Genomic DNA, 25,397 nt, shown 5'->3' with positions numbered 1-25,397 from the left:
TTCTGGGCCCTGGGCAGGGTGGGGGGAGCCCTGGGGCAGGGCCATCGAGGTCTGGGAGTGTCCTCCAGGCCTGGCATACCCAAACGGCATGTGCCGCAATATTGAAGCGTACACGTATCCTGTTTCAAGTTACGCATTTTAAAAGCACTTGACAGCCAATGTGTTCTTACTCTCTTTCTCAGAGGGCATTTTGTTCATAGTGTTTGTCTTGAACAGGATCTCCTGTAAGAATATCTGGTCGTTCAGATAATCACAGCCAGCAAGTAGAAATCTTTAGTGCTTTTAGAAAGGTCTTTTTGCAATTCTGTGGTGACAAAAAGACTGTAGACTTTTCAGTCTGAAATACAGGTTTACTGAAAGTTGTTTTGAAAGGTTTTGATATTAATCATAGCAAATAAGAGGGGCATGGAGCTATATATTTATGGTCACAGTATTTAAAACACATATGTGTATGCTCAGCTATGGAGGCTCTTATACTACCTCCATCACTGCTGTCCTAGAACACCTTGCAGACACTAAAAGAATTATCCATGCAATAATAGGAAGACCTGAACAAATATGACAAGTAATATCAGCTTACAGGGCTTTCTTTAAGTTTTGTTTTTCCTTCCAGATTTTTATGGATAATTCAAGTAACACTAAAGAAACGTATAAGTTGATATATTTATGGAAATTCGAAGTTTGAGAAGTCCTTCATTCTCTAAAATGGGTACCTGGTAGATCCCAAATTTTTAGCCTCTGTTTGTATCTTATAACATTAAAAAAAGGTCCCATAGCTTTAAGATTTTAGGGCACTAGCTACTTCCTCCAATTCACTGGTGGCACATCCCGCTACTGTGTAGGAGGCACAATACATTAGTTGTCAGTTCCCATCTCTCTAAGGTCAGCTGCCTCAATCATGGGAACCAGCTGACAGCTGATAAAGGTTGATTTTTTTCCTTCCCTGTAGGTTATTAGCAGGATTTCAATTAGTGCAATTAAATGTACCTGTTTTCTTGAGGTCCTGTCAGCTCTAACGTAAACAAATTTGTGCTTCATGAAGCAAGTTCAGTGCCTCACTGAGCCTAGCATTATTTTTCTTTCTTATAAATCTTTTTTTTAAAGGCTCTTTTCTGTGTTTTTTCCTGACTTGATCTCTTTTAGAGTGTTCAAGTATAGCATCTAAACATTTGACATTTCTATTTCTACTCCTCTTTTTTAGAAGGACTCCATCAGATGTTGAATTTTATGTTCTGTCTGTTAAGTGGATTTTGATTGCAACATGCCACACAATCCTTGGACACATCTTCAGGTGTGTTGTGAAAGACCATACTTCTTTTAGCTAGCTTTCTGCCTCCAGATCAGAGAGTATGATACCCTTGATGTGCAAAGGTGTATGTTAGTTTTTCTTTGATCAGTCCTTTGGGAATAGAATCTCCTGGTTACTGAGAAGCCTATGGTGTTGTAATACCTGTGATACCCTGAATCAGAGAAGGAATATTTAAGTCTTCTTTCTCCCATCCCCATCTGTCAGGGATTAAATAGCCCAGACTGACTTCTTATTGTCCTGACTCATGTCCCTGAACTGAAATATTTGCAGGAGCTTTCTTCTTTCTCTCTCCATATTCGTCTACCAAAGCTTGATAGGAAGCAAGGAAGCACTTGCTTCCTTGTCAGCTGGTGTCCGTTGAAGTTTGGATGAGAGGACACCCCAAGGGCAGGAGGGCATCCCCGTCAGTTTGTGGTGGGCAGAGGAGCACACACAGAGGAAAGCCAACACCCAGCTTTTGAAGAGTAAGCTCCAGTGGCCATGGCAGGAAGGTGCCGTAGGGCTGTACTGACCAAGGGTGCCCAGCTGCTCCCTTCCTTCCTGTTGAGAAGCTTCTCTTCTGTTGCAGTGACCACCACGCATCCCCAAAAAGCTGGGGAGAAGCTGCTTTGGCCAGTTGCTATGTCAACTGTGCTCCCTTCGCCTGCAGAAAGCCAAGCGCTAGTTGGTATGGCAACCCTTCTCGGAGCACCCAGAGATGCTCGGTGGGGGACGGGCTCTTTGGAGAAGGCACCATTGGTTGCAGTGGAGATGGAAACTCTTGTGCTAAAGGGTATAGGAGGGCAGGAAGAATCCATGTGATCATACATTTATTTGGAAAATTTTATTTTGTAACATCAAGTGGGTTCTTGGAGGCTAAATATTTCCTTAGATCTAATTATAACACCATCTTTGTGTGTTTCAGTAGAAGTGGAAAAAGTCATGGTAACTTGGTTCAAAGGATACCACGACAACATGGATGTATGGAGGGTCACACTGAAATCAGTGTAACTGAGCTGCCTTTTCTTAATGGAAGAGTATGTTAGCCACATGCTTGGGAAAATATGTGCCATGTTTTCAACCTGTCACTATTGCAGGGCTTTTGAGTGGTGTCAGAGAGAAGCCTGAGTCAGGATCTTATAGATGAGATGAATCTTTACTCTAACAGCAGGTAGACCAAGAAATATTAGAGGAAGGTGCTTTGGTGGCATGGGGGGAAGGGGGGGGGCGTCTGTGTGCGTGTGCATGTCTCCTTCACTCAGGCTGCTCCTGAACTGCATCTAACATCAGAGGGGTTCTGATCAGGCTGTTTGCTTGTAAAAGACTTTGCAGAGCAATAGACTTTGATGATTTTCTCCATTCACTGACAATTAAATAAGTAATGTATGGTTTAGACATTGGGCAAATCAAAATGTCAACAGATTAAATATAACGTAAATCTTTTCTTTAATAAAATTTTTCTTTAGTATGAAAGTTGCTGAAGCTTTTAGAAAATTTTGAATGCTGAGAAAAATGTTTTGAATGTTAATCTCACCCAACTGGATAGTATTGCTGGTAAATTCTGACTTCCTAAGGTTAGCCTTTCTGAATACGTCTTTATTAAATTCATATTTAGCTATGTGAAATGATGTGTGCATGAATCTATTTCTCAGGTCTCTTCTGTGTATAGTAGGGGGACAGATTTACAGCTACGTTGTCAAAGAATAGGATTCATGAGTTTGGCTTTGCAACTCACTTTGGGCTTATTGGGGAGAATGTAACTCAATCATCAATGCCTCAGAAATAGCTCCTTACACTACAGCAGCCATATCTAATTTTTGAAATTATGTGGAAGGTGAGGGAAGGGACCTTGAAGTTATATGGAGACTTAAGGCATGGATTTTCAACACATCTGTTTATCCACTGAATGAGTATTTAATTCATTTACTCATAAAAAATAAATAAACCAAAAGCCAATGGTAATAATCACATTTGTCTGCTGGTCGAGAAAACCAGGGCGTGAATTTACATCCAAATGCAAATCTAAGACAAGAACCTGTGTTTCAAGTAGGTACAAAGCTGTCCTCCCATGCTGTTGAATAGGGGTTTTTTTGTGTATTTTTTCCAATATTTCCAGTAATTTTCAACATATTTATTTATCTTTCATGAATATTTTTTATGAACTGCCATATTAACAGTATTCCATAATTATTAATTATAGTGTTCTATCTAGCAGTCATTTTGAAGAAACACAACATTTTTACAGCTAATGGAAAACTTTAACAACCTTGATACATAACAGACTAAGACTGTAAACAGTGATAGTCTATTTTAGAGCATTATTGCTGCTATAATTTTATGCTGCTGTTAATTTTATTTTGATGAGAAAACTAGATTTTAAAAATGTTCTTTTTTATTGAGTGCAGGAGAGAAAAGCAAAATATAACAAGCAATAGAAAACAAATTATTATTTGCTTTTACTATATTAGTGTTACATTATTCACAGCATATTAGTATTTATCGTTCATTAGTCCTATAGTCAGTGCATTAGGTACTGTACAGTAGCACACTACAACACATTCTGCCTGTCTGAAGTGGCTTTGTAGTCGAATCATGGTTGTGCTTCCTACATGGTATGTTCAGTCTGTGAAGAGAAAAATAGAATAGAAAAAACACTTTAAAATTTCTTTGTATGTGGTTAGCGCATGTAATATTGCGAGTCTGTAGTTCTTGCTTAAGACGTTTTGAAATCACAGATGGTACAAACAAAGGATACAGATATGTTACGCTCTATTTAAGTTGTGATACAGGCCTCTCTACCATTGTATCTAAATTCCTTACCCAGCATTATCTACTATTTGAGTTTTTTCTTTTACTTTTTTCCCCAGGGGAAACTATGTTGAAAAAACACCAACACACCTTTCTGTGTGCATTTCATTATATTAGTGGCATCATTGCAGAACGGCATTGTTGGAGTGCTAGAAACTCAAGGATGCTTGTCACCATTCTTTATCCTTGTAGGACGTTCCATGGTCTTTGAATACACAGATGAAAACTCATGTTGCCTGTGCAGTCCAGCTCTTCCCATTTTGAGGACATTTCTCCCGTACTTCAGAAGCACCGTGCTTGTCCTTCTATCAATGCTTTGAGTGATTTTGTCACCATGTTTGACCTGAAGCATCTATTACTACGAGGAAATGTAGAGGGGAAAGGCAGACCTTGGATGTGGCATTGTGTTGTACGGGGAAAAAAAAATGATTTATGGAGGTCTTTGCCACCCAGGAAATTGTCCGCTGCTCTGTGCGGTAGTTAGAATTTCCTAAAGCTGGCCGCTCTGTGTCACGTTTGACATAAAAGAGCACCCTAATACAGTAGCTGTAGTGGGATTAATCTATTCTGGCTTTAGACATCTACCCTCTTGACCTTTATATCAGAGCTAGTCATCATAAGCTCCCCTGGAGGAAGGTGGCCCTTAATAAACTTTGTAGGCTACTTTCCTGGGGGTAGAAGTCCATTTTCTCATTTTACCTGACAAATACCTAGTGTATTTTTTCCAGTCCATGCTCAAACCATTTTTGCATTTTCCTCTGGAGTATAGAAGAGAGGAAAACTTCCTTTATGGGTACAAAGCCTAGAAAATTAGCTAATCAAAGAATGAGAGCAGACAGCCTTATGGGTTTTAATAAGCTTAGTTTCTGCTGGTGGTGACTTTGATAGAGCCGCCCTAAGGAACTGGCCTTGCCTGCTCATTTTATCACTCCTTGCACAACCAAGCAGTTCCAGGGCAGTTCTAATAAGAGTTTGCTGCTTTTTGCTTTGAGCTTATCAGAAAAAGTGTGATGGTGAACAAGCGTGCTTCATATTAATTCTTTCTATCCTGTCATCTTCCAAGCAGGGGAGGCTGGCAGAGCACAAATGTACAGTGATCTTTCAAGGTGTGTGGTGGCACATATACTTTCTTGGGCACTCTGTTTCTGCCATGTCTGTTGTTCAAAATGCAGAGAGTGGGGTTAGGCAGACATGTCAGCGCATCTGGATAGTATATTGCCATTGCAGAAGATGCTGCGTGAGCATTTTCCTTAATAGATACCAAGCGAAGAACTGGGAATGAGCTGATATTACACATGCAATAATGTACTTTTTTTAAAAATAACTTTTCAGTATATCATTGCTTTCAATTCATGCAAATACAGTCATATAGATTAGCAGACATATAGATAGGATTTTTTATTTAAAGCTAGGATGAAATAAGAAATGAAGGTTAATTGAGAAAGCAGTAATGAAAGTTGTACTTTAGAGAATGTATTTTGGAAGTTTGTCTTCTAGTCAAGACATTGCAAATTCTTGATGCTTGCTGGATGTTGCTGTTTCTGCCTGTAATTTGTAAACTTTTTTCGCTGCTGTTCCCTGCCATAGTAAATATTAGTTAAATAAACGAATAAAATGACAGACTTGCTGCTTGTGTTGTTACGTATGTTTTACTTAGCTAGTTAATCACTCCATTCATTAGCTGTTAACGTGTATTTTATCTCAAGCCAAAGGAAAAAGGCACCTAGCCTAAAGCTCTCTTTGGCTCAAATGTACTGCTTCTCTTAGGTTCCAGGGCTAGCCTGTTGACTTCTTTTAATGTTGTGCAGTGCCATTCCATCTCTCTATTTCTGTTTTGCATTATTTTGTGGATATATTGTGCATTTATACATAGTGAGCTTTTGGTGTACTGTGCATGTGTTCATGGATCTTATAGTCCCCCATTTCTTGACATTGATGTGCAAACCATTATAGAAGCCAAGCACATAGCAAATTTTGCACATGAATAGAAACAATTTTTAATTACGGTGAAACAGAGCTGGTAGAGGATATTCATTCTAATGCATCAGTGTCAGAAAATTGGTTGCAGAGAACATGAGAAGAGACGAGGTCTTCCTGACGTGCTAATGGGAGTGAGGCAAGGGCACCCAGTGTAGCATGTACTTCTTTCAGCGATGAGCAGGGAGCATTAGTCCCACTGGAGAAAGCTTCTGACAAAAAGGTTGGAGCATGTTCTCCTGAGCAGTTGTGTCGGATTTGAGTTTTGAAGAATGAGCTTCCTTCCAGGCAGTTCCACATGGGCTCCTTTCTCCCATCACTGGGCCTTTTTGTTTTCAAAGGTCTCGTAAAATGGGAACAGCTTGTCCTTGATATTGGTAATGTTTTATTTTTCTAAGCAATTAAAATTGATTTTTTAAAGCTATAGCAGCTACTGCATTGAAGAGAATGGATCACTGAATAAAAAATACAAAGGCTCTGAGTGTGGAAGGCATGCTCAAGTTTCATTTGATTTCAAGGAAAGGCTGTAGGGCTTGAGGAAAGCAGGGCAGGATCAGTGCCTGAAGTTGGGTTGTCTCCACACAAGACCCATTACAAGAACAGACCGTTCCCAACAGTCATACTTGGAAAGCCTGAGCATCCTTTTCCCAAACAAGCAGCAAGCCTGAGGGGTTTTGTATCATCATCTTGTAGAACCAGATGCAAATGCAGGTATCCTGTGGCTTGCACACCTGCTGCTAAATATTTAAATGTGGTTGGAGATCACATATATTTCTGAGTGTTTTGTGAAGAGTTTCATGAAGAGTTTTATCATTCAGAGCACTTCTATAATTTGAAAATCAGAGTTTTAATGACCTGTACTTACGATCTCATTTTTTTTCATTGTTGAATACGGCAATGTTATCAGACCTAAAACCACTGTTTTCTGTAATTGTAAACATTAATTTTAATGTTAAACATTAATAATACAAGAAAGTATTCTTTTCAGATGTCTACCTTTTTTATTTCATGCATAAAAATAGGCTGTCTAAAAATTAAAATGTCCTTCCACACTTTGAAAGTTATGAGGGAAAGAAAAGACAAAGGTTTTTCTTCCCTAACAGTAAATTTTGCTATTTCATGTGTTTTTTTTTTTTTTTAATTTTGCTGTCACTTAACTTTAAGATGTTCCCATGTTTGCTTGTTTTTTTAAAATAATACCATGAAGCTAATGAATGAGACCTATTGTCTAAGACCTTAAAAGTGTTTCAATATACCATTATTATGACATGACCAAGTCAAGTTAGCAAATTCTGAAATGAAATAAAGAATTTTAAAATGGATATTTTAGGCTTCTGTATGCATGTTTAGGCTCTTATGTTAGTGACCTGCACTCTTAGCAGACACCATAATCTTTATTGACAAAATTTTGAAAACCAAACATTTACATTAGTAGGACTTTACCTTCTAAGTATCAATGTAGCCTGTTGAAGAGAAAATCTTTATGCCACTGCAAGATGCAGTCTCACTCAAAGGCACATGTATAGACATCTTTGCAGCTTATTTTTCAGATACAGTTTTGCATACTATTTCAAAATACTTTGAACGATTTTCCATTCATCTCTGAGTTTTAAAAATGGGGAAGATGGCAGTATTTACTTATTAACTCATTTATCATTCCATAAGCATCATAATTTCAGGCAGTTGTCAGGGGGACTAAATGGAAGAAATGGAGGAGCAGGACAAAACATACCAATAATAGCCGAATTTCTTAAGATTTGAAACTCTTCATTAGACTAGAGTGATACTTACATTACTGGAATTATTTAGTAAGTGATAGGAATACTTAATATTTTTATTAAGTTTTTTTTCAAAAAATATTTAAAATTAAATTAAACCAACAGCAAAATAAGCTAGTGACAGGGAAAAAAACCCAACTTTTTTAGTTACGCCAAGTATGATTGACTGATGTGCTTCTCTTTTTTTTCCTGGGCAGGATTACACTTTGACTATGTATTTTCAACAATACTGGAGAGATAAGAGGCTGGCTTATGCTGGCATACCTCTCAACCTCACCCTTGATAACCGAGTGGCAGATCAACTCTGGGTGCCTGACACTTACTTCTTAAATGACAAGAAATCATTTGTGCATGGTGTTACCGTGAAGAATCGAATGATTCGCCTTCACCCAGATGGAACGGTGCTTTACGGCCTCAGGTCGGTACTTCCACGATGAAGATTTCATCACTGTTGTTATGTGTTGTTGATATTTGCTTCCTGGTACAAGGTTATTACAAACAGTGGGTAGCGTTTTATGTAACTTTCCCTGTATCTCTGAAAGATGCCTGTAGAAAACAAATGACACGCTCGATGTTTCTTAATTTTGCCAGAAGCGCCTTCAGTCAGTTTTTATCTGTTTCTGTAGAGTCACCATATCTGGAAGGCCTGGTGGCTATAGGAAGCAGAAAGGCATGCATTAATTGTAAACCTGAGAATTTTGTCCAAAATACAGGCAGTAGGATTGAACATGGGTGCTTATGGCGCCTTGTGATGTGTCTATAGTCTATAAAGAAAAAGCTGCAAGCATCCCTGGTTGAATGGAGCCAGCCACAGTCAAGACCGTGACTATGGGTACCTTCAGTGATTTCTTCAAATAGGGATCAGCATTGCAATGTGTTATATTTCAAACCAGACGTACAAAGTGGCCTTATATTATCCTACTCTCTTCGTATTTTAAGCTTGACCTGTGTTTTCTTCGTTTTCTGTCACAGCTTTTATGGTTCGGAATGCTGAAAAGGCCTTCTCTTAATAAACACACTAGCAAAAATCTTAATGGAAGACTCAGTAGTATCAAAAGGTTCTTTCCTTGCACAGGTTAATCCATTTGTTACACTGGTTTAAACTATACCAGCAAAACAAGTCTTTGCCAGTGAAAGCATCCTGATGGCATTGGCTTCAAGCCACAGCCTGGAGGCAATGATTCATCCTGTGGGCTGAGACCAGAACCCAGAGTTTTATGTACCACAAAACACAGGGTCACTGATAAGAACAGGAGAAATTTTGGAGGGTTGCAACCAATTATAGAATATCCACGGAGCAAAGCAGTTCCTCAAAAAATATATAACAAAAGTGATCCCGAGGTCACACCGGCTCTGTGTTCTCTTCTGAACAATGTAGAATTTTTCGTATTTTTGAAAGACTTGACCTTCAGTTTTCCAAGGTTTCTCTCTACTTCAGAGAAATCAGTTTGCTACCGCAGCACAAGCCTATGAGAGTGAGGGAATGGGACAGTAGCTTTTTGAAGTTCAACCCATTTCTGGGGAATTTTTCTCTTTGGGCACAATACTGACTTTGTTCCACCTTGCTCAGAACAATATACAAGACATATGATGATGCAACAGCTTTTTTTCATAATAGACCAAAAAAGAAATAATGACATTATAGACTGGGGATCAATAATAGCGTCCTTCTGTCTGCTTGTGTGGTTGCTGTATATAGAGACCTTTTGTTCTCAGGCGGTACAGTGATAAATGTTACAAATAAATAGAGTGGAGTAATATATGTATTTTATCAGAAAGGACTCCCCTAGTTATCGCCTGTATATAAAACATGATGGAAGTTTACAAGGTGAAAAGGTTAGTTGTGATGGGTCGGACAAGGCAACTGCACTTATTTGTGTTCTTATTTGGATTAATGTATTTCTGTATCATTTCATATCAGATGAAAAGAGGATCAAATTAGCCATGAGGACTGTGACCTAGTCACATAAGAATTATTTATATAGCCTAGACTGATTTATATTGTAAACTTTTGGAGGAGAGAAAATATCCTTCTGTCAGTTGTTTGTGCAGCACCTCCCAGCACATCACAGGTGGGGTTTCTATACAATATAGCAATATAATCAAAGGCAATCAGCCCGGTAACAAAGTAGCAGAGAAGGATAAGAGAATCTATATCCAGAGGAAAAATGACTGGAGTAGGCAATTTTAAACAATTAAAAATATTTCCTTTGTGTATTGCTTTCACCCAAAATATGTGTGTATTTGTGTCCCGCTTTATCTTTGTCTGGCTTGTAATTCTTTCTCTGTCACTGCTGTGATGATGAGTTCTTGAAACCTTGTTGTCCTGCTGTGTCAGGCAGCATCCCGTCCGATAAAAAATAAACCTGCTCTTCTTGGGAGCATGCACAACCCTGAGCAATTACCATTTGCTTTTGGTGAGCATTTGTGCAAGTTAAATATGGTTGCTTGAACGTTCATTCAGGAGGGACTTCTGAGCACTCAACTTACTTTGAGTAAATGGGGTAAATCTGTTTCTATGTATATTTAGCTGTATCTTCTTTTCTAGAGGATGTTTATGAAATTAAAAACATCCATACATTTTGCTATAGTCTAAAAAGTTATCTGAGCAAGAATGTGCAGTTTCTGGTACTGGAACTTGTGACACAGAACCACTACTGTATGTGAACAGGCCAAAAAAAAATACATTCCTTAAAAAATCACACGGCAATTAGTAAGTTGAATGCAAGTTTGCCAGCTGCATAATTTTAGTAATTCTGTCAAATTAATAATTTGTAAGTGCATGTGTTCTGTATGGCTGGCATTTAAAGCTAGTTATACAACATAATAGTTAAGATCTTGGTACCACACTCCCTCTTGTATCGACTTAGCTCATGTGGATTCTGCTACAGGATCTTAAATGAGACCTAGGTTAGTGTAGGGGAATGTACTGAAGCACGGGATAGAAACCTAGCAGCAATGCCCAGGTGTGCCTGCTTGTTTTACTTTGAGCACAGTTATCGATTGACTCAGGAGCAAGATCATTTGATTGCACAATCAGTATGGCTTTGTAAAGCTCATCACTGCTATGATCATTGTTCATCAATGATCACAGATTTAAGACTATGTTTTGTCCTCTAAGACCCTATGCTAGTCCTAGTTTTATATGCTTAGCTAGAGCTGCTAGTAGCCATCAGATTGAGGAGACATTCATCTCCATAATTAATAGCCTTCTGTCTAGCACCTTGCTTGAGGGTCCAGAAGGGCACTTGCAAATGTTGACTGCAGAGAGGATGTCCCCCTAAACTGCAGAGCAGCTGAGGAATTGCTGTTTGTAAACTATTCCTGCCCACCGGGACACGTGTTAACAGAGGAACCAGAGCACCTCCCAGCAAGGAGATGGAGGAAGGTTGACCTCAGTACCCTCCTGTGGTACGACACTTTGTACCTGAAAGCCTGTGGGACTAACGCAAGGATATTCAGAGGGAACCCAGAGTGAACAGCAGTGGCAGAGACATGATCATGCCAAATATTAGGCTGGGAAGGAAAAGATCAGCTGTGTGCCCTTCTCACTGGCTACTGGTAGGAACACAAGTGAGAAAATATGCTGAATAACAGATTTTTGAGCTTTTTCCTCTGCTAGCTCATCCTTTGTGCTCCTGCAACTGTCTCTCCCTGTGCAAAGAAATTATAATATTTTCTTGCAAAAGCACCTTCTCAGTCAGAGAAAGGGGGCCTCTGTCATCCTATGAGATAGTTGTAATGGTCTTAATCCTTTCCTTTGGATATTAAGTGGTTATCCATCTGAAATAACCTATACGCTAAGGATAAGCATTCTTTCCTTCCTTTTCTTGGAGACTGGATAGGGCATTCATAATAACATAAATAAATTATCACCAGGATATTATTTGTTTAGGAACTAACTGTGTAAGGTCCATCTCTTGTTTATATCAGAAAAGGATCAGTAAAGAATGGACTTAGTCCATTACCCAGAAGGTAATTTACATGTGGAATTTATATGAAGCCATTATAAAGAAAATTATGCATAATTATGTACATACTCTTGATGAAGGCTGTGATTCAGCAAAACACTGAAATACACTGAAGATTAATCATAAACATATGGTTATGTCTGTCTAAAAGGTAGTACAAATATATAAATCCATTAATTTAAAAATAAAATGCCAACGCTGGCCACAAGTGGTGTTCCCCAGAGCTTAGTACTGGGGCCAGTTCTGTTTAATATCTTTATCAATGATCTAGACGAGGGGATCGAGTCCATGTTCAGTAAGTTTCCAGATGACACCAAGCTGTGTGGGAGTGTTGATCTGCTTGAGGGTAGGAAGGGGTCTGGACAGGCTGGATTCATGAGCCAAGGACAATTGTACAGGATTCAACAAGGCCAAGTGCCGGGTCCTGCACTTGGGTCACAACAACCCCATGCAACGCCACAGGCTTGGGGAGGGGTGGCTGGAGAGCTGCCTGGCAGAAAAGGACCTGGGGGTGCTGGTTGACAGCCGGCTGAACATGAGCCGGCAGTGTGCCCAGGGGGCCAAGGCCAGTGGCATTCTGGCCTGTATCAGAAATAGTGTGGCCAGCAGGAGTAGGTGAGTGATCTCCCCCTGTACTCAGCCATGGTGAGGCCGCACCTCGAATCCTGTGTTCAATTTTGGGCCCCTCACTACAAGAAGGATGCTGAGGTGCTGGAGCGTGTCCAGAGAAGGGCAACGAAGCTGGTGAGGGGGCTGGAGCACAAGTCTTATGGGGAGCAGCTGAGGGAACTGGGGTTGTTCAGTCTGGAGAAGAGGAGGCTGAGAGGAGACCTTATCGCTCTCTACAACTACCTGAAAGGGGTTGTGGTGAGGTGGGTGTTGGTCTCTTCTCCCAAGTAGCAAGTGATAGGATGAGAGGAAATGTCCTCAAGTTGTGCCATGGGAGGTTTAGATTGGGTATTAGTAAACATTTCTTTACTGCAGGGGTTATTAAGCATTGGAACAGGCTGCCCAGGGAAGTGGTTGAAACACCATCCTTGGAGGTATTTAAAAGATGTAGACATGGTGCTTCGGGACATGGTTTAGTGGTGGACTTCGCAGTGTTAGGCTAATGGTTGGACTAGATGATCTTAAAGGTCCCTTCCAACCTAAATGATTATTCTATGATTCTAACGCTGTGTGAAGCTGTTAATACGATTGTTTTGGTTGTGCATGTGTATTGTTGACACTCCTGATATACAAGAGCTTGACGCAAAATGCAGATTCATTAATAGTGAAATGTTTTGCAAATTAATCCTTAGTGTGCTAAATTCCCTGCATTGGACATAGAGAAGTGAAAATATATTGCTATTTTGTGAGAAAATGTAAAATTCAATATGGCGCTTCATTACAAAATCCTTTTTAATTTACTTTTGAAAACTAGAGAAATACACTAAACTTTGTAATTAAGTGTTTTGCTGAACGGAGAACATTGTTTCAGCATTTCATTTTTTTTCTAGAGCTGCCACAAAACCAAGGAATTCACACAGGTCTAATAATTTTGACATTTGTAGCAGACTTTTTTCACTTCACATTTTCTGATATAAAGTTGGGTTTTTTTAATCTCATCAAACGTTTGTGTAATATTTGCATATGCGGGTGGGTCCACTGAACCCCAGAGGGACTAACTGCATACGGGTAGGTCACAGTGAGTTGTTCCATTGCAGTCAGTGTAACCACTGTTGTATTAAGCTGCTCCTCAGTGTAAAACTGTGGACCAGATTCTTAATTATTGTAAGCTATTCTTCAGAGATTCCTCACTTTGAAAAATAAACAACAAGAACAAAACCTGGGTTACTGGCTATACAGTGATTGTATTTGATGTTTGTATTTCAGAATCACAACCACTGCAGCTTGTATGATGGACTTGAGAAGATACCCATTAGATGAACAAAACTGTACTCTGGAAATAGAAAGCTGTACGTAAATAAGAAAATGCATGTAAAACCTAGTTCAGATGTGGGGAAGTTTTCCTTTTATAGAAGTGTGTAATATTTACACTGGTGTCTGTAAACACTATGTGAATCATGTAATTACCACTCTTTGGATTTTCTGTTTGCTCGTTTATTTGACTTTTTAGGACAGAGTGAAGTCATTTATTGCTCCAGCCTGACTTGGCAGAGGTAGTGATTGGATGCTTATCTTCAACAGAGAGAATGAATGTTCGTATTTTAATCAGATTCGTTTTCAAGAGAGCAAACACTATTATATCATTTACTTTCAGTATGCTTTATTATGCATGGATGGTCTTGCCACGGGACTCACTCTGGGCTTTCAGATCAGCCCCATTTATGATTTGCAGTTGTATTCCAAACAAACAGAACCAGATTCCCTCTTCTACCTAGTCATGTCCTACAATTACAATATCAGCTTCAAGAGTTCCTGCTCCATTTCTGCTACTGGCTGGAGATTGTGGGCCATATACAGAAAAATACTAGTATATATTCTATATTCAGTTGTAGTCCTCCACTACAGAAGCTAATGGAAATGGTGCAACTCGCACTCTTCAGTGTGCGTGGAAAAGATCTGCCCCAGTTATGTTTGTCTGTATTCATTGAATAATCCACCTTCCTCTGGTGATTATCAGTGTAAATATACACTGGGTTTCAGTGCTAAATGCATATGATGTCTCAAATCATGCTAATCTGCAATTTTGCATGTTATTGGGTAGCATTTTCTGTCTCGCTAGGGCCATTAATCCATATGTGAATTTTATGAGAGTGATACCAAAAAACCCCCCCAAACTCAAAAACAGAGTATTTTGCCTCAAACTCCTGTGCAGACTTGTAACAGCACAGCTCTTTGGGACACCTTCCCACAGTCATACAGAACAAAATACCATACACCACTCCAGCTGTTCTGATTCTTTCCATTGTCTCAAATGACAAACCACGTGTACTGTGTTTGAAGCTACATTTGGGTCTGCTGTTATTTCTGACTTACTCTCCTGCTTTGCCTGCAGATGGCTACACAACCGATGACATAGAGTTCTACTGGAGAGGTGGAGATAACGCAGTCACAGGTGTGGAGAGGATTGAGCTTCCTCAGTTCTCCATTGTGGAATATAGACTGGTGTCAAAGAATGTTGTCTTTGCCACAGGCAAGTATTGTCATTTGCCTTTTCAGTGTTTAATTTCCTTGTGTACAACAACTACTGTTTTATTAATCGTAATTATATGTAGTCTTAGACCTGTGTTGTATGTTTGGCTAAAGAAATTACTTGCTTTATAAAGCCTGGAGTCCATGAAATAGCATTTCTTGTTTATTTTTCTTTTTCTTGTGTGTGTGATACTTAACCAGGTGCCTAAATATCTATGATCTAAATGAAATCATTCACCTCTGAATCTTACTGATCATATATCAGTGTGCTATTGCATACTAGGTCAAAGAGCCACCATTTTTATGAACACCTCCCTACACTTTTCAGTGCAGTTTGTTTTGTTCTCATATCATGAATGTTATGCCTTTTATATCTTATTCCTGTATCATGAATGTGGTGCCTTTTATATCTTGATTTGCACTGATGAGTATATACTACTGTATACATAGCCAGTGCTTTTGTTGTCATTGTTAAGATGCTAAAATTAAATCTGGGGGTTTCCTCCTTGTTTCCTTGAAGATGTAATAAAAGTTACTAGTAACTCGCAGCATTGGACATCTTCAGGTGACAAAGTACAGTGTTGATAAATGTTTAATGTTAGACACAGCATAGGAAAATGTCCTTATGTGTGACAAGACCAAAGCAAAACATAAAGCCATCAGCAACTGTGAGGCCACTATTTGGGACTTCTAGATTTTCAGTGTTCTTCAGACCACAGGAGTGTGCTGTTCCATCTGTCCCAGCGCACTAGAACAAATGAAGCACAACTCTATCATGTTTGTAAGCATCACTTCACCCACTCTTTGGACACAGTATCTATTTCAAAGTACACAGAAACACAAGTTGTATTTCAGAACAAAATGTAAATATTGCTGGAATTTAAATTAATATGAGGGGGTTTGCCAACTGTTGCTGTTCTTGTTTATCATTGTGAATGGAAGGGTGCTTTTTTTTTTTAAAGAGAAATCAATACTCTAATCCTACATCTCTCTGTTCTGCAGTCAGTGTCACCTTTGGCAGCCAGGGCTTACCTGCCCCTCCACAAGACTACTTGTATGGAGTGGCTCATTGGACAACAATGAGAATACAGAGAGCTTACTTTGGGAAGTTTTTATGGCAGTCTAAAGCCACCTTTTAGTTCGGTATGAAATATTTCAGTAAAGACATGATTTAGAAAATTAGAGATGAGAGAGTTAAATTCAGGAAGAATAGAAATCCAAATTGCTGTGAGACAAATATGAGAAAGAATGAAAACTAGGAGTAGACATTCATATGACAAAGCAAATATTTAGAATCATAACAGTTCTTTCCAAAAAAAACTTGTGCAAGAAGTTAAAAAGTGTCATGTTTCAAGGTTTAAGACAGCTTGACATTAGGCAGTAGGATGAGATAGTCACAGCGAACAGATTGCTCCATGTTTCTTGTACCGTTTTCTGAAGCATATAAGTTGTGTCACTGATGAAGACACAATACTGCATTTACTATTATTTTGGTACAGGATATTATGAAAATACATAATTAATGATGAAATTTTGTGACAAGTATTTCCATGCAGGGGAAACATCACATTTTTTTCTCAAAACCACATATTTAATTGTAAATCTGAAGCATGCTAGTGAATCTGACAGATATAGTCAGCACACTCTTTTCAAATATCTTCTCAAGACCCTATTTTTTTTATGGTCCCAGTAATTAATTAGGGCCAATTTCTACATTTTTGTAGAAAATCAGTCAGGCATGCCTTTTTTTTTTGGCTTTGAGTTTATTGAAGTCTCAAGGGAAGATATTAGTTCTTTGAGTGCATCTTAGTGAACCTTTCAGAGATTTCAGAACTAGTGTGCTTTGATTGTATAAAACTAAAAGAAGATTTCAGAGTTATGCCATAAACAGCTTTTGGAGTAGTTATTTCTCCTATGTTCCATGAGGAACAGTGCTGTATAATCTTGTGTAACTTATGCAAATGGAAAGATCTGTTCCCATAGTTACTACTGAGAAGCAACAGTAAGCATGAGAAAAACCCCATAGATAATGACATAAAGCTGTGCGGGGCTGCAAGAATACTGGAGGAACTGTATGCACGTTGAAGCATAGCATTGGAATTTGTTTTTTTTTCCAGACCCATTTTGTTAATTTGGCAAGATAATTTTTTAACTCCAATGCTATGCACTGGAAAATTAGCAAGTCTAGAAAATGAAATACGTGAGATTGCTTCAGAGCCAGGTATGATCGTGTAGTTTAAAAAAGAGAACACTTGGTGTGAAGGAAAATCTTTGTGTCGAGAAGGCATCTGCAAAGACATAGGGAATAGCCTGTTCTCTTTATCCATGATTGTCGTGGTTTAGCCCCAGCCAGCAACTAAGCACCACGCAGCCGCTCGCTCACTCCCCCTCCCGCAGTGGGACAGGGGAGAGAATTGGGAAAAAACTCGTGGGTTGAGATAAACACGGTTTAATAGGACAGAAAGAAAGAAGGAAACAACAATGATAATACCAACAAAGGAATGTACAAGAACAAGTGATGCCCAATACAGCAATTGCTCACCACCCCGTGATCGACAGCCTGTCCCCGAGCAGCGATTTCCGCCCCCCGGCCAACTGCAGTTTATGTACTGGGCATGACGTCGTATGGTAGGGAATATCCCTTCGGCCAGCCTGGGTCAGCTGTCCCGGCTGTGTCCCCTCCCAGCTCCCCGTGCACCCCCAGCCTGCTCGCTGGCAGGCCAGCACAAGAAGCTGGACTGTCCTTGACTGCTCAGCAACAACCCAAAACATCAGCACATTATCAACAGTTTCTCATCCCAAATCCAAAACACAGTCTCACACTAGCTTCTGTGAAGAAAACCAGCTCTATCCTGGCTGAAACCAGGACAATGATGAAGGGAAAGGAGTATTTAAATTGCTGTGAAGAAGAAAAGCCTGTTTTGACTATCCTTCTAACACCAGTGGAAGACCATACAGGCTACAATAAGATATCTAAATGGCACTGGATGCCTGTGCGTCAGTATCTGAATTAAACCCATAATGAAATGATACCAAATCAGCGCTGTCAACAGAGCCTAAAGAGTTATTCAGCTCTTGAACACCTCTGTTCTGTCAAGAGAATAGCTCTTAGGACACTATTGAGTTGCCTAAACATAGGTAAGTGGTGCATCTTGAGATGCTGTAGAGCATCCTGCTTAGCACTTAGCCTGCTGTTCCAGAGTCTTACGGTCTTGTGTCCTATGTGCCAATTTAGTGCTTCAGTATTAATTATTTAACTAGTATTAAGTTCTACTCTTCAGTAGCCTAAGACATCTCAAATGGCATTAGACACCTCTGTATAGGCAATTAAGTCACACTCTTAGAATCAGCTGGCTGTAACTAGATCTCCATGGTTTACACTGAGAGCTTATGTGCCATCCATGTGTAAATATCTGCATGCAAATGCTGAAATTTAGTGTCTAGACCTGTGAGCTGAATCTGCCGCCTAAATGTTTGTTATCCAGAAATGCCAAGAAACTGAACAGGAATTGGAATATGTAAAACACCACCTAAAAGCTTCAAGATGTATAACAGTCAGAGCCATATTAGCAACCTGTTGGTATGAGAAGGGTAGTCTTAAAAGGTTTGAAAATTAATTATTTGCTGTATTCTGAAAGATCAATCTGTAAAGTACATTTCCAATTAGCCGAAGAACCTTCCCAGAAGAACAGATTAAAATAAGAATTCTGTAACTGACCAACTCTGTTATCTTGGTTCATACTTGGATAAAACAGCAAGAGACTAATTTAGCCTTGGAGCTAGATATTTCAGCTGGCTAGCTTTTAATGAAATTGAAAAAGAAACAAGTAATTACTTTCTACCAAGTGCCCAAATAGATGAAAGAGGAATATTTTGAGCTCAGTTATTGATTAAGTATTTGTTTTCATGCCTGCATTCTCAATACTGTTGTTAGATTAAAATACTTCACGCCAAATCCTGTTATTCCTGTACTATTTAAATTAGCCCATAGACATCAACATGTTATATGAGATGGGAGGAAGGGTAACAAATCTGGTCCCTGAACAGCAACACTGTTCTTTAGGCAAAAACAAATTTTGATGGAATGTTAAACATCTAGAATTTCCTGATAATTAATCTCTAAATGTACTGAGCCTTAATTGACAAATCATTATCCAAGCATAATCAGGCAAGTAACAGTGTAATTGTTGAGCTCACCAAGAAATCAATGTTTATTAAATAAATTCCACAAGATGGTTCCTTCTTAGATAAATAAATATCTGGGTTTACAGTCTTTGTTCCATGCAGATTAGGACCCATCCTTTTCACTGTGCTTTAGCCATCCAGACAAGAGGGGAAAATAAGTGGGGGAAATAAGGGATGTTCCTTCTTTTAACATTCTTTTAACAGATTCCTGTGGTCTGTTTGCTGGAGATGAGATATTATAGCAAAGATGGCAGGCTGGAGGCAGGGCCAGTAGATCATCTGTGAAGGCATAAAAGCAATACAGGTGAAAGTCATAGAAACATTTGTAGTCTCAGGGAGAGCTACCCAAAGAATTGTTGACTGTGTAGTATGAAAAAACAAGGCTACCAGTTCATGTTTCAATTTCAGCCTGAACTATACAAAGACCAATTTTTTCTGAAGTTTCCTGAGATCCAGACCTCCCAATAAAATTTGAGCTTGGAAAGCCACCACAAAACAGGATGACAATCTATTTACCTCTCTGAAACTGAGCAATGTGTCAAGTCTGGTAAGTAACCATCATGCCAGCAAGACTTTTGGTTAGATTGCCCATGGAGCTACAGACCCTCAAAACCTACCCTGAGACTTGTAGGGCTGGGATTCATCTTGCCCTGATTTAAGGTGAATATAATTTCAGTGTCTACATACGAACTAGGTGTCTTAGTTGACGGGAATCTAGCCAGTGCAGCCCGAGTCTGGAGACAAATTCAGTCCACCAACAGGAGTGTATTTTAGGAGGAGATGGATAATTCTCTAGGTTTCATTTACTAGATTGACTAGATGAAGTGACTCTCCTGTAAATGTAATCAGAGCGTAGACACCTAGCTCGTGTGTATGCAGTTCAAGTGAGTCACTTAATCAACTGCTATTTGAGATGCCATAGGGCAGACTTCTTAGTCTCCCGCTGCTGAGCAAAAAGATGTAGGGGCTATGTCATATCCAGAAGCTGCATGCCAGTGTCTGAGATGTCACAGAGCATCTCAGAAGGAACAGTGCACCTTCAGATTCGGAACTGAATCTCTCTGTTGAGAGTCCAGCTCCAACTCTAGAGCAGAAAGACAGCCAGGACTGACAGCCCTAGCCCTAAGCATGGCTCTTAGGGTTCAATCTTCCTGCAGAAAAGTGATGAGGCCTGCTACATTTTTAATCTATTTCATGATGGCAGAGTATGTTCCTGTTTTATTTACATAGTGTGCAGACACAAGGCCATGGAAACCGTTTCATAAGAAACTCAATGAAATTTAAGCTTTGTTAGCAAAAAAGCAGGCATGGTTTCAAAGAGAGAATTTGTCTTTTGAAATTAAACACTGGTCATTGGAAAATGAAGAAGTTAAGCAAGCTAAAGTCTAAATTATTCTTTGCTGAAAATTATGTTGACTACTTTAGACAGCAGAAAACCTTGGTCTGATTTTCATGATGAAATAAATTTGTCTGACTCTACCAATATTCTTCTGTTGGTGAAACTAGAAGGCATTTCATCCTGGAAAAATTATTACTGATTGAAGTAATCACAGCAACCAATACATCTACCAGATATCTTTTTTTCCAGTGATAGTTCTTCTGAGATTGTTTGATAAAACAATAAAGGATAGTTGCATAAAGTTTGGTAGACCCTGTATGGTTCTGCTGCCTGGAAAGAGCGTAGTATTTTTTCTGTCATATGACTCGAAGTATAGCTAACTATCAGGAATGTGATGCAGAGAAATCTGTAGTTTTCTATTCCTTCTTTTGCTTTCTTTCTCAGGAAAGCCATCATTCTTCTGTATATGGGCAAATATAATTTCTTATGCTCATATACAAACATATGAACATAATTTACAGGGAAGTTCATAATTTTTTCTTTGTTTCTAGATGTAATTTTTCATATCTTGCAGATATTTGCATTAGAATAGGTGGAATGTGATCTAATATCTAGTTGGGCTCTTGGTATGGTGTTTTTTAGGATGTTGACTATAACTAGACCTTTTAGATAATCTCTTAGAAGTATCATATCTGAGACTAGTAATGCAAACACTGAAATCATGGAGCTAATGTGTGAATTACTACCTTTTTCTCGTACAGCTATACTCAGATTTAATCCTCTTTGCATTTGGTGAAAGAAGTCACAATTAAAATTTTAAGTGTTTGAGATTTCTAAATATATAAAATATATTCAGTAAGATTAACACCAATTTTGAAATACACCAGTTTGAAGTTAAATAATAAAATGTTTTGTTTGAAATATTGACATTCAGGTTATTAATTAATATTATTTTATTTTCATTATTTATTTGCTCCCATTGTAACAATTCACAAATCCTCTATATATACACACACATATAAAATAATCTTTTTTTTTCTTGAAATATTTTTGGAAGAAAAATTCAATGCAGCTCTAATTGATGTTAGAGGCCTTTGGATCTGGTCTTTTCCTCACTGGGATTCATTACAATTTCTTTTTGATGCCTTTAGGTAGCATGTTTCTCATAGTTCAGATGTAATTAAGAAGTGCCATCTCATGAACAACTCTTCCATGTAAATACAAAACTATGCACATTACTAATCCTCTCAATATAAATACTATACATAAAACTATGTATTTGGATAAGCATTTTGCGTGGAGACCTAAGCATCTGTTTTTAAAAACTAGCCAGTGCTCACCCATCTCTTCAATAATCTAGAATAATTTACTCTCTCTTTTCTTCCCAAATACAAATTAGTTGGATATCACTATATTCACTGCAAGGTTTCTTTTAATACCAACCAGTAATACAGTGAAGGCGTTTTCCCTACTGTTCTGCAGATGTCATACTACCCCATAAAATCTGCATGCTTTAGTTTCTACGGAAACTGAAGACAAGTACCTACAAGTCTCTTTTTTTCAGTATAAATAATGCTCTTTTCCCCTCCCTTTCCTCAGGTGCCTATCCAAGACTCTCACTGAGCTTCAGGTTGAAGAGAAATATTGGATACTTTATTCTTCAAACCTACATGCCCTCCATACTGATTACCATTTTATCATGGGTGTCATTCTGGATCAATTATGATGCATCAGCAGCAAGAGTTGCCCTTGGTATGTGCTAAGAGTGAGTGGGACGTTAAAATGCCAGACTGAATGTAGCCTTCTGAGGTTGTTAAAGACTGCAATGTGATGTCAGTGTTTTGATGTTCTAAAATAATTTACGTCAAAATCATGTCATTCAGTATTGCCTCTAAAGTGATGAGTTTTCCCCTGCATGCAAAATGTAGCTACCACTAAATCTCTGATGTGAGCTTCTCATACAGGTCCCATCTTGTTCTCATCAAAGTTAGTGTCGGTGTCAGTAGCTTCAGTGAGGGGACCAGCTCCAGAATCATACTCCAAGGGCTTGAGCGTGGGCTTAAATTTAGTCCATCTCAGTGTGGGAAGACAAGTGTGGCTCCAAGCCTCCTCCTGAGGTCCTGGGTGCTTTAACTGACAGTGGCAGGAACAGACCTGAAGAATCACGTGCTCATTCAAAGCACAGGGTCATGTCAGCTATGGACACATCCTGTATCGCCCTCAGAATTCACGCTGTGCCAAGTGCAGTTTTATGACAGCTTAAAGTGTCATTTACCTCATGGCAGAAAAATATGAATTTGGCACAGGCTGGTGATCCCTGTCTAAGACCTTTTCGGATCAAAGTATCCTTTAGATAGGGAAGGTGGCTTTAAATATCTCACAAGAAATACTACATTTATTACAGAAGCATACTCAGGGGTAGCTACAGACAAGGAAGATTAAATGGATCCATAAATAATCCTTATGACTACTGCTGCCTCTCATTTCATCCCAAATACCATCTTCAACCCTGTGTTTCCCAATAGCACATACCTTCCTTCCCAAAACTTGACTCTAAACCTATGCTGTATAACTTCCTGCTATACTCTCTTCTCAAAACAGGAACGTGTTCCGTAGTTCCCTTATTTTTCTGATAGGTACCACAGCAAACCAGGGCTCCAACCCATGCCCATATGATTCCCCATCTCTGTACCACATACTTCCCAAGGTCCCACATACCAAAACAGGCTGTGCGGCTACAGCTCTACTTCTGTGCAATATCATATTATGCCCTAGGATCTGAACTTGGGTAACTGAATATATTGTTGATTAACTGCAGTTACTGTACAATAATTCTACAGATACTGTGGATTAGCTGGGGCATATGGGCATGACACAATCTGGCATTACTACTCAGCAGCTAGTGCATGTTCATCAGGTTGTAGATAAATTGTAGCTTAATGGGAAGTGGGTCATAGAGTCCATACAGCTCTAATATATTTGTAAATAAACTACTGGATACCAAAGATCCACCCTGGAGACATTATGACCGAGTGAGAGGAACACTTAAAACACATCAGTCAGCATCTAGATTTTACATACCGGCCAGGACTGCAGTGAACAGATGGTTAGACAGAAGTTATCAAATCCAGTGACATTCCACACCCTTCTATAATGGATTCACACAGTTTTTCCTTGTTTAAGGAACACGGCTGTCTCATGTGGCCTATTTCTGTCTAGCGCAAGTGCATCAAGTACCGTACCATGATAACACAGATATTAGAACAAAAGTTGGAGAGTACATTCAAAGCAAGCTCAAGAGCCCAAATGTTCTATTTCCAAGTGATAAAAAGTCCTTTTGAGAGGACAAAAATCCATCTAATAGGTTCTTCTGAGAAAAAAATTAGAGCCTTGGTGATCATGTTTTTTTTCACCTGACGTTTGTATAATAAAGTTCAGTACCGTGGGTCTAATCCTATGCTCCTTTGTATAGCCACTCTTATATAAGAGTCTGAAGCTGATATCAAAGTTTAAAGGCAATATAAGCACCTTTGGACATATGTAATGAGCTCTGAAAAGCTCAGTTCAGAGGAGGATAAGGTCTGCTAGCTTAGGTATTTGTTAGAAGGAGGACTCCCTGTGCAGTCCTTAGGGACATAGAGACAAGCTTTTACTCAACTCCTGCAGGAAGCCTGTGTTCTCTGATAGAGCCTGATTTTAGTTCATTCACTTCCATGTTTTGCTCCTGTCCTCAGGAGCACACACTGTCTGTGGTCCAGCCTACACTGAACCCAGTAGTTCCCTCAACAGAGAAACCCAGGCATGGAGCAAAGGGTAGCTCAATCCAAAGACTATGTGCTATAGACACTGCAGATAGGGGCTGATAATAGGACTGATCTCAAAAGAAATAGTCAAAACCATCAATTCTGTTCAAAACTTAGTTTTTGCTAGTTAGCCCTAGAAATTTCTAAATTTTTTGAGTGAGGAGAAGAATAATCTCAAGAGTTCTCACTCTTGGGAAGGGGCTGTAATCACAAGATTACCCTATTTTTATGTGATAGGTGAGTGTCAGCTGATTCTCCTCCATCTGTGGTTTAAAATAAATTACTGATCTTCAGAAGGGCATTTACCTGCAGGGTGTCAGGATCTCCATGGGGACATATTTCCTTTTGGTTAGTGGTAGCTACCTTTCTTTTCGATGTACTTAATCTTCTGGATCACCGAGAGAGCCACCAAACTCTTCCTGTGTGGTGTTTAAGGACTTATGTCTGGAATGTAGATTACAGTCTGGGAACAGGCACCAAAAGTGTGGGTATTATAACCCCCACTGGGCGGGCTTCTAAGTTGCCTGTTGACATAGGCTTTGGTAGGCATCTGTGGGATGCTAATGAGATGCCTAGGGTGTGTTAAAAGGAATTTATGGGATTTCTGATACAAGAATCAATTTGATCTTAGGTAATTTTTTTAATCCCTTATGAGAAGCAGGAGCAGGTAATGTTACAAAGAAAGAATCTAATTCAGGCCTGGTGAAATCCCTTGGGCTGCAAATATGTGACAGTGTTTGCTGCAGTTCTCCAGCCTTCTCACCCCTGCTCTTTGTGCTCGCATGGAGGTTTTCTAGAGACTTTGTCAAAATTTCTTTAGGTAAAAATAATGTGTCAACTATACCTCTCATTTTACTGCAAAGCTGGGTGAGTTATACTCAATACAATTTTTAAATAAGCTTGTGCTGCATGTGTCTCCGCTGTATTTCAAGCCGTGAAACATCTGACATCAACACACACTTGTTTCACAGTTTAGAGGAAAAGCACTGAAAACTGCATGAAGCTGACCTACTAAATATACAAAATATCTGTTACAGAATCTCATAGGCTACTACTACAGTTCCCTGGAGTGACACTGCTTACACCAACAGCTTGATTCTGAGTTATATT

General features: G+C 39.1%; 1 protein-coding gene across 1 annotated transcript in view; it reads left to right on the top strand.

Annotated features, from left to right (window-relative positions):
- Window positions 1-8,054: 8,054 nt before the first annotated feature.
- The window catches only part of LOC104622618 (gamma-aminobutyric acid receptor subunit beta-3), a gene marked incomplete at its 3' end in the record, with an annotated part of 18,759 nt that continues 1,416 nt past the window's right edge, over window positions 8,055-25,397 (top strand). Inside the window, exons 1-4 of the mRNA XM_010289458.1 lie at window positions 8,055-8,269; window positions 13,698-13,780; window positions 14,824-14,961; window positions 22,084-22,236. Of these exons, the coding sequence (XP_010287760.1) occupies window positions 8,064-8,269; window positions 13,698-13,780; window positions 14,824-14,961; window positions 22,084-22,236 (580 nt within the window). The remainder of the gene's footprint in view (window positions 8,270-13,697; window positions 13,781-14,823; window positions 14,962-22,083; window positions 22,237-25,397) is intronic.

The sequence above is a fragment of the Phaethon lepturus genome, unplaced genomic scaffold, assembly GCF_000687285.1.
Source record: "Phaethon lepturus isolate BGI_N335 unplaced genomic scaffold, ASM68728v1 scaffold9866, whole genome shotgun sequence".
NCBI lineage: Eukaryota > Metazoa > Chordata > Aves > Phaethontiformes > Phaethontidae > Phaethon > Phaethon lepturus.
This window is presented reverse-complemented; position numbering and strand designations above follow the sequence as displayed.